Source organism: Gigantopelta aegis, chromosome 9, assembly GCF_016097555.1.
Source record: "Gigantopelta aegis isolate Gae_Host chromosome 9, Gae_host_genome, whole genome shotgun sequence".
Classification (NCBI taxonomy): Eukaryota; Metazoa; Mollusca; class Gastropoda; order Neomphalida; family Peltospiridae; genus Gigantopelta; species Gigantopelta aegis.
In genome coordinates, this window is record NC_054707.1 from 20,014,450 (window position 1) to 20,024,890 (window position 10,441).

Sequence of the window (10,441 nt, forward strand, 5' to 3'; positions counted from 1 at the left end):
TGACATTGCTATTCCATATATGTAATTTTTTCTCTCTCTCTCTTTTCTGTTGTTCCTGCTATTAATCATAAAATAACATTAGGTTCCCGCGGGTGTTGTGAAAACGCAGCCTGGCCTACTCTGCCAAACTGTTGGTGCAGTCTTTGAAATCGACTAATCAGTTCTCGGTTTCGTCTCCGTTCTTCTTGGTACTGTTTTTCTATCGCGTCGCGTTCCGCCAGTAGTAACTCTTTCTCGCGTTCTATATTCGGAAATTTCAGCTGCATTTTCGATAAAAATTTACTCCGCTGTTTTGACATCTCTTTTAAAGCACTCACTGAAAAAAAGATAAATAAAAGACAGTTTTAATTAAACGAAACGAAAGAAAATGTTTCTTTAATAGAAAATAAGCGAATACCATACGAGGATAAGAGCATCCGTGATACTAGCGATGCGACTGTAAGGAATTATTTGATTGGTTTTTACTGTTGTTTTTTGTAGACAGTTGTTTGATTGTGGCACATAGCTGGTGAATAGTAACCATCTTCTTTTTTTTTCACACACTCATTTACTTTACTTCTTAGCTACATCGATGACAATATTGTTTTACAGTATTGTGCGAAACCACAAGTTGAGTGCTTTTGAAATTGGCCCTTGTAATTGCAGTCATGTTGTCATTGTGCGAAATCCAAAATGCGTTAAGATAGACTCAGTGGCGTAGCCAGCGCGAGGCAGACGAGGCGTTTGCCTCGTCTGGAATTTCCCCAGATTTATTAAATTTTTCTCATGACACTGATATTTAGTTTACAGGTCTGGGGTTAACTCGGCGTTTTTTCCTCTCTGGCTACGTCCCAGAGACTAATCATATTGTCATTGTTGTATGTTATTAGGAGAGGGCCTCGTAAGTTGGATAACTTGTGCCCAATCCATTTGTACCGTATATGCAATAAAATATGTTTCAATCAATCAAAAAAGGAAGAAAATTTGATGTAATCTGTATTTAAAATTTTAAAATATGTTATTTATATTGATGTATTAGTTATTCAGTTTAACAACAACAACGTATTATCCCCTAATTAAACCGCAAATAGGCTATACCTCTTTGTGTAAATTTCCGTTTCATCTGAAGGATATATCTTTGAGCCTGTTTGAGCTCCTTGCTGTACTGCTTGATGAGCTTGTCCGACTCGGACTGGTAGTCCACGTTGTCCGTCTGACAGCTCATGCAGCGAGTGTGGGAGTCGCGCAGACCCGGGAGGAGGCCGCCGTATTCCTCAAAGACCAGCTTCGTCACCAGCTGCAGCAGCATGTGTCGGTAACAGTACACTGATGGGTGAAGGAAGGAAGGCAATAGTTTATTTAACGACGCACTCAACACATTTTATTTTTGGTTATATGGCGTCAGACATATGGTTAAGGACCACACAGATATAGAGAGAGGAAACCCGCTGTCGTCACTTCATGGGCTAGTCTTTTCGATTAGCAGCAAGGGATCCTTTATATGCACCATCCCACAGACAGGATAGCACATACCACGGCCTTTGATATACCAGTCGTGGTGCACTGGCTGGAACGAGAAATAGCCCAATGGGCCCACCGACGGGGATCGATCCCACACCGACCGCGCGTCAAGCGAGCGCTTTACCACTGGGCTACGTCCCGCCCCTACACTGAAGGGTGAAGATCAATTTTACACAGTCAAAGTTTGTTTCATTTAACGAGACCACTAGAGCACATTGATTTATTAATGGCATCGGCTGTTTTATGTCAAACTTTTGGTAATTTTAACATAGTCTTAGAGAGGAAACCTGCTACATTTTTTTTTTTTTAATTAGCAGCATGCTACATACAGGATAGCACACACCACTGCCTTTGATATACCAGCCGTGGTACAGTGGCTGGAACAAGAAATAGGCAAATGGTCCCACCGAAGGTGTTAAATAACTAGTACAGAGAACCGTAGTGGATTTAAGGAAAAAGAAGTACAATTCACGAAACATTCTTACAAAAGTTGTTTTATGTTAAGGACGCCACTAGAGCATATATATATATTAATTTTTCTCGTACGTACGATATTATTGGGAGACAAAATCCAGTTTGAGTTACCAAAAACGGAACACTTTGAATATGCATACACTGAATTCTAAAAAGAATCTGTATGTGGGCCTTGTATGTAATTTTAGCCGTTACAAAATTTTATTAGTGGGAAACATCATACAATGGCAGCAAACTCGGGACAAGTCTCTTTAAAAATACACAAGCCAATCGACTGAAAAATGTATATGGAAAGGTATGAAGATAAACGGGACTGAGCGAGTCGACCACTCGCAAACGAGAGTCGACGATGAAGGATGAACGCATACATCCACGTTTAGAATCAGCCGATATACGCAGATGCGTATCCAAAAGACAAACTCGAACACATGAAAACGTCAGTCACGCAACGTCTGCAGTTAGTGGAATGCACGAAGTACTGCAGTACACTTGTATCTATACATACTTTCTTGGCAGGTCAAAATGATAATTGCACTGCATCGTAGCCTATGTAATGCTGTAGCACCAAAGGATGGAAGGAAGGAACTGTTTTATTTAACGGCGCACTCAACACATTTTATTTACGGTTATATGGCGTCAGACATGGTTAAGGACCACACAGATATATATATATATATATATATATATATATATATATATATATATATATATATATAGAGAGAGAGAGAGAGAGAGAGAGAGAGAGAGAGAGAGAGAGAGAGGGGGGGAGAGGAAACCCGCTGCCGCCACTTCATGGGCTACTCTTTTTCGGTTAGCAGCAAGGGATCTTTTATATGCACCATCCCACAGACAGGATAGTACATACCACCACCTTTGTTACACCAGTCGTGGTACACTGGCTGGAACGAAAAATAGCCCAATGGGCCCACCGACGGGGATCGATCCTAAACCGACCGCGCATCAAGTGAGCGCTTTACCACTGGGCTACGTCCCGACCCATTATAGCACCGAAAAGCCTATCTGGCCGAAAAGGGGATGGCGTTGTTTAACAACCTCATAGCACATTTAAAACTATGACTATTTTAGTGCCTTACAAAGAAACAAATTTACAAAGTCTGTGGGTTTTTTTTTTTTTTTTTGTAACCAGGGTGTCAAAAACACTTTGTTAATTCTGTCCATATACTTATTTTGACGAAACCCGCTGCTACTCTTACTGAATGGATGCCCTTATCCCATAAACATGGATAGCACATACCAGGTTTTTGGTCTATCAGTTGTGGGATATTGAACCACTGGTTGGGACGAGCAATAAATCTGGATTCATCAAAAGGTTAAAGTTTATTCTGTTTAACGACAACACTAGAGCACATTGATCAATTAATCATCGGCTAATGGATGTCAAACATTTGATAATTCTGACATGTAGTCTTAAATGCGCAGACCCTAGTTTTAACCCGTAAAACATGGACACTAAATTTAGTTAATCTACAAACCTGTAACTCATTTGGATAAAGTTACAACAGAGTGAAAGAAGAGTCTGTGACGTTGAAACCGGGAAATATCCTTAAAAATAGACTAGAACTCAAATCAATAACCGTTACTTCTCAGACGCACGTGCGTTTTTAAAAATATGAAAAATGCAGTTTTGGGTATTAGAAACACCAGGATGACCAGAAACACTTCGGTTCTACGGAAATGGATAATCTGAAGAATAAAATACAAGTAATAGTAATAGTGAAACATATGCTGTAGTGTTTAAACACTAGGGTCTGTACCTTTAAGAGGAAATCTGCTATATTTATATGCGTTTCCCCAGCCAGGACGATACATACCACGGCCTTTGATATTCTAGGACTGGTGTGAAAAAAACCCTTTCTAGCTGAATTGTCTTGATATACACTGCACATTAATCATATTTTAACAATAGCACTATTTCCTACACACCCGTTGGTGAGAACACCATGCGTTATTTATGATAACACATACCCTGTTTACACACGTACGTGTGTTAACAACTTCAAGACATACGAATGGCTGCTCCTGGGTGATGACCATGTCATCAATGCCATATATCTAATGAAAAACAACACGATAGAAATCGATTACCTTGTGACGTTTAGTTAACCTGACAATCATGGGTCTGTGACGCGTAAGTTTGCTACAAGTGGAAAGGGTTGTAAATATCTTTTAGTCGAAAAAGATGTTAAAATTTGCTTAAAACCTGGTTTTTGAGGATATGTAAGAAATAGAATAATATTCACTTCTAGGAAATGGTGAAGAATTAAAACAATATGTATGTTTAATGGTTAGCCTTCTGGTCTCACTACACAGATCACTTCCGGGTGAGAGTTCATTGATAGTTCCTAATTGTGACACATGTTATGGTTCACATATTCACTTCTAGGAAATGGTGAAGAATTAAAACAATATGTATGTTTAATGGTAAGCCTTCTGGTCTCAATACACAGATCACTTCCGGGTGAGAGTTCATTGATAGTTCCTAATTGTGACACGTTATGGTTCACATATTCACTTCTAGGAAATGGTGAAGAATTAAAACAATATGTATGTTTAATGGTAAGCCTTCTGGCTGTATTTTGCCCATGTTATTTTGTAATATTGTGCATCGACCTTTTGGGACATGGATGTATAGCGCAAGAGACAGCCGGGGTCAATCAGTTAATGAACCACCTGTTCGGACCGGTACTACAGCCAGATGGAGTGAAAATAAATGCTTATATAATGTATGTTCGCGATGGTGTATGCTGTTAGTGCCAACGAGAGCCCGTTCTATTGGCTATCTTCGTTTGAAGTTGGGCAATTTAACATGGGTTTCAATGGCAGATGACATCTGTGTAGTGAGACTTAAATCATCCTTGGGATATTTTTCAGGCCACTGAATGAGGTGGGCCTAGTACACCACTGTTAAATTAATTTATTACTATAACAGACATATATTAAAAATATATATTGGGAATTTTGAGCATAGAAATTGGGAATTTCCAGTACCACTTTCATTTGGGAAGGGGCCTATCTTCGGACCCACAGAATGATTGGATACATCCCTGCGGACATCTACTAGTATCTCACTGCAAGTGCAATTTGAAAAATATACTGACGATCAAAAGAAAAACATACCGAAACATTTTTATGTGAAATCGAAGTATTTTACCCCTAGTGCTGTTTGTAAACTGTGCATTCACATTTGATGGTAACACTTGCATCAGCTTCAGTTGTATTTCCAAAATACTAATCAGAATACTGTCTCTTGATTGTCAGTATATATAACTTCAATCATAAATTGTTTTTTTTTTGTAGGGGATACAATGGCGTAGCCAGCATGAGGCAGACGAGGCGCTTGCCTCGTCTGGAATTTCCCCAAATTTATTTAATTTTTCCCATGACACTGATATTTATTTTACAGGTCTGGGTTTTCCTCGACATTTTTTCGTCTGGCTACGCCCCAGGGATATATGTGAGAATACAACTAGAGAACACTCGAGCTAAACGTCAGTCGTTTACTGACAATAAAATATACATTTTTAAAACATCATTCCTAATTTACCTCTTATTGCCAATAAGATTCCCAAGACAACAGCCGCAGTCCAGAAAAATTGAGTAAAAATTAGCTGAAATTAGAAATGCAGATGTAAAGTAAGAATCAATTGCATAAATTAGGAACAGTGCCGCACCTCCCCCCCCCCCCCCCCTCCTCTTCCATCTTCCGATGCCTATGAATATATGCTATGCAATTTTAACAACAAAACCGTATTCCTATGTTGTCAAATTCGTATCTCTGCACAAGGCAGAGTGAAATGGATGTTAGACAAATTTGTGATTGTTTCCACTTTCAGATGCTCGTCCTTGGGAGATTCGTAACAGGATGTTTCATACGTCCTGCACCACCCATAGGACTGCCACTCCAACACAAGCTTAGAAAACCCAGACTTGCACAGGATAGAGCTCAATGAAATAATAGGGACCTTTGATAGAAAACTCGCATGAATCACTGAAAAACAGTGCTAATATCAGGGATGAGTTCAGCCAGGCCGAGCAGAAAAAACGTCCGCTAGACTGGTTTAAACGCTTCACGGGAACCAATCAAATAGTTTGCGACCGTTAGCGAAACGATCGCTGAGTGAACTTGGGGCTGGCGTTCGCGAAACGTGAACATACCCTGGCCCACCGGGCTAAAATGCAGCTAAAATATTTTACACAAAGGTCTTTGACATCCATATTTGTAGTACTATGTCACTATTATTTGTAATCTTGTTTAACTCGTAAAATAAACTGAAGGCACTGAAAAATGAAAGCATTACCCATGCTATCGTAGAACCGCTCGTGAATATTCGGTACATATCGGAGATGTACAATGCGCATAAAGGAACAATCAAAACTTGGATACCGAGACCATCTTCATCCGTTAAGTTTGTATCAAATAACTTGAGTCTGCAATAACAATGTTAATGGACTAAGGAAATTTGTTTAATAACATATCAGCACATTAAAATTGTTTTTAAAAAAACCCGGCTCTTTAGTGTCTAGTACTATAATATAGCTATTTCGATAACTGGTCCCCCCCCCCCCACACACACACACACACACACACACACACTGTGCACTGGTGGAACGAGAAATAGTCCAATGGGCCGTTCGACGGGGAAGAAAGAGGAAGGAAGGAAATATTTTATTTAACGATGCACTCAACACATTTTAATTACGGTTATATGGCGTCGGACATGTGGTTAAGGACCACACAGATATAGAGAGAGGAAACCCGCAGTCGCCACTTCATGGACTACTCTTTTCGATTAGCAGCAATGGATCTTTTATATGCACCATCCGACAGACAGGATAACACATACCACGGCCTTTGATATACCAGAAAGAGAGAGAGAGAGAGAGAGAGAGAGAGAGAGAGAGAGAGAGAGAGAGAGAGAGAGAGCGACAGTTTGTGTTTGAGAGATAGATAGGGAGGTGAGGGATCTGCTGCCCTCCCCCCCCCCCCCCCCGATAATGTCATAATTTTGATCAATATTATTTGATTTTCTGTTTTATGCATATGAATTATGTTTGTTTGGTTTGACAATAGGCATATTAGGCATGCGCGTGTGCAAGGGATGTTTCGGGCGTCGACCCCCACACCCACGCCGCTCAAGCTTTTAGAAATCTATTTTCTGGTGGAGCATGACTCGATCCCAAGGCGCATGTGGCATGTGTTGGGGGGGGTTGGGGGGTCGAACCCCCTCCACACACACACACACACACACACACACATACGACTCCCCTATAAACTTCGCTCGTCAACAGTGTAGTCACATCGGTGCATAAATTCCTACACACGCACCTGAACCTCCTATAAACTTAACTAGCCACAGTCAAGACCCCATTCCTACACACGCGCCTGATAGTAATGGCTGGCTGCATCTTACTTTATAAATTCAAGTGACAATTAAGACAAATCCCCCCCCCCCCCCCATCCCCACTCACACACACACAAACCACTCCTATTATAACGTGTGGCGCGTCTCATGATATTCCAGTTTTAATATAATAATATAATTTTGGTATCTCTCTTTATATCAATACATCCATAATTCTGGCTCACCTTGATCATGGCAAGTATGCCAATACATACATGTAAACAAATAAGCCTAGATGGGATTGGGTTACGAGCTTCAATATCTGAGTTGAGATTTACTGCTTGAAAAAGTCACAGTTATTTGTCTACATACTATTATTATATGTTTTGACAAAAACAAATATGACTCGTTCAAATTTTAATCTGCTAGCAGTTGAATTATTATTATTTCGTCTACAATATTGCACGATTGTCATATAATATGTCATATAACACGATTGTCATATAACAGAGACGTTGCGACGAAATAGTTTTGTTTTGTGTTCACGAAGAAAACAATTAAGTAAATTGTTGTTAAAACATTTCTAATAAGAAGTAAAATATATGTCAACAAATTACATAAAATGAAAAACATTGTAATAATGTTACTTTAACGTAATTTTGTATTAATCTGCTAAAACCATAGCAAGCGCCCATAACTCAATGATTCAACGAAAAAACCCAACGTATTTATCATTCTTACTCGTCATCAGGCGAATATTTTGGGGACGTGGCATCGGCTTCGGGTGGGGTGTCGCTACGGTCTACAATCTCCATCGGATTTCTACGCGAATGTTCATATTTATGTTGCTTTACCGGAGACAAAGTTAATCCTAACGTCCATGGATGCCTTTACGTTATGACGTCAGATAGGCCATTGTCCGATATATCTTGACGTCATTGCTACAAGAAACGTTTTGGTTTCTCCAAATTCCAAAATATTTGTACTATTTTACTAGTAGGTTTTATTCATCATGGGTATGTGTCTCAAATTGCAAATTTTAAAGTATTATTTTCATGAAATGGTTTAGACATATTTTTGAGTTGAAGGTTCATTCATTGTTACTTCCGGGTCGAATGTGGATTCATCAATGACAGCACCCAGGACATGAGCAGTAGTGACCAAGCTAACGTTTTTTAAGTAGTACTGAGAACAGAATAATCAAAGCTACAATATTGCATCCCTATCTTAAAAATATAGGGCCTTATTAATGTTTTGTAATGTTATGTAATAACCCAAAAAGATAGAATTCTTTCGGACCTAACCTGAATCATTCGGTCAGGAAATCTTCACCAGTGGATGATTGGCATTAAGCGCGATGCACGTGCTAAACCTGTAATCTCTGATTTCCGATTTAGTTTTCGACAATCTTCGCTGTGTTCCGCCAGAACATATTATTGTAACTAAAATAGTATCAGGTTTATAAGGCTTAAATTACATATTTATTTGATGATGCAGATAGCCTCGTTGGCTGAAGCGTTGTACTTGTGTACAATGAATATGTTCTGTCAGTTAGAGTGGTTCGAATCCCTGACCTGAATGCATAAACAGTTCAGATTGCATTGTTTCGCAGGTGTTGATTCTTGAAAAATAATCAACACCTAGAACAATAGTGTGACGTCACAGGTATGGATTAAGTAATGGAGAATGCACGCCAAAGTGTGAATTCAGTTGTTGTTTTTTGTTTTGTTTTTCTCACGAATTCGCACTCTGGCGTGCATTCCCCATATTAATCCATTATTCATTAAGTTTTTAACGTGTCTGCCAAATTAGCTGATATTTTACATAATTTAATGAACAAATTAGTCAAAATGGCAAGGAATTTTACAAAACTTATACCCCGAAACAACAGGATTCATTTCGGGCCTAACCTGAACTATTCAACCAGCAAATTCTCAGCAATGGGTTGTTGGGATTAAGCGTGCTCGTGATACACGTGCTAATCGTGTAACCTATTATTTCTGATTTAGCTTTCGACAATCTTCATTGTATCCCGCCTGAATACAGTACTATAGCTAGTATCGGTGCTGTAGGAGATCCTCAAATGCGGGCAAAAATTATAGATATTCGTGCAAAATTAGCTAACCGGAGACCTTTTTAACATGTAGTTCCATCATTCTATTCGCAAAATTAGTTGCAATCTATGTAAAAAATGCGTAGTGATTAATTTACACCTTTATCTGTTTAGCAGTAATGCTAATATGAATAAGGAAGGAAGGAAGGAAATGTTTTATTTAAGGACGCACACTCAACACATTTAACTGCGGTTTTATGGCGTCGGACATATGGTTAAGGACCACACAGATATAGAGAGAGGAAACCCGCTGTCGCCACTTTATGGGCTACTCTTTCCGATTAGCAGCAAGGGATCTTTTATATGCACCATCCCACAGACATGATAGCACATACCACGGCCTTTGGTAAACCAGTCGTGGTGCACTGGCTGGAATGAGAAATAGCCCAATGGGTCCACCGACGGGGATCGATCCCAAACCTACCGCGCATCAAACCAGCGCTTTACCACTGGGCTACGCCCCGCCTTCGTTTAATTCATGCAAAAAGCCGCCTCCACCCCACCCCTACAAAAATGGGAGCTCGTACGCCTATGGATATATATATATATATATATATATATATATAATAGTAATGTTGATGAGCACCTCAGGGGTCTAATGCATGAATCGAGACAATGACGTTGTCTCGGGACTATTTGCGACGCCGAAACTTTCACGTGAAAGTAAGAATGCATGAATGAAGACAAGCCAAAGTCTGGGACTACTGGAGGGGCGAAATCGCTCGAATTTTGGTCCTGCTACAACCCAGGCGTAAATACAGTAGTCTCTGACAACCGGTTACATTCAGTATAGCTGACGTGTTTTATAGACTTGCGATTAGGGTTAACTGAATTTATACCCACATTTTGGACGCATGGGCAGATCCAGCATTTTGTAATAGGGGGAGGGGTCTCACAAAATTATAAAAAGGGCAATTTCGTTTTGTCAAGGCAAATTATCTGACCTCCAAAAGAGTGCACGATCTTTATGCGGGTTTGGGGACATGTTCAT

The 10,441-nt window shown here is 39.7% G+C and overlaps 1 protein-coding gene across 2 annotated transcripts; it reads right to left on the bottom strand.

Moving 5' to 3' along the window:
• On the bottom strand, positions 1–8,942 carry LOC121380356. 2 transcript variants are annotated; one of them, XM_041509139.1, is made up of 5 exons: positions 8,642–8,942; positions 6,294–6,423; positions 5,540–5,603; positions 1,078–1,305; positions 1–316 (listed from the first exon to the last, which is right to left on the bottom strand). In XM_041509139.1, exons 2-5 carry the CDS (start codon positions 6,330–6,332, stop codon positions 66–68), a joined length of 582 nt encoding a protein of 193 aa, XP_041365073.1. In that variant the 5' UTR covers positions 6,333–6,423; positions 8,642–8,942; the 3' UTR covers positions 1–65. The 2 variants fall into 2 exon arrangements, with proteins under 2 accessions (XP_041365073.1, XP_041365072.1); XM_041509138.1 differs by lacking the exon at positions 8,642–8,942 and adding an exon at positions 8,079–8,242.
• Between the last annotated feature and the right edge of the window lie 1,499 nt (positions 8,943–10,441).

Bases quoted from the DNA above. Each gene is read 5' to 3' on its own strand.
- LOC121380356 (XM_041509138.1), bottom strand. From the start codon at position 8,152: ATGGAGATTGTAGACCGTAGCGACACCCCACCCGAAGCCGATGCCACG. The intron at 5,604-6,293 runs GTAATGCTTTCA...TTCTAATTTCAG, and splicing joins GCGGTTCTACGATAGCATGG to CTAATTTTTACTCAATTTTT. The intron at 317-1,077 runs GTATAGCCTATT...TCTTTTTTTCAG, and splicing joins ACGGAAATTTACACAAAGAG to TGAGTGCTTTAAAAGAGATG.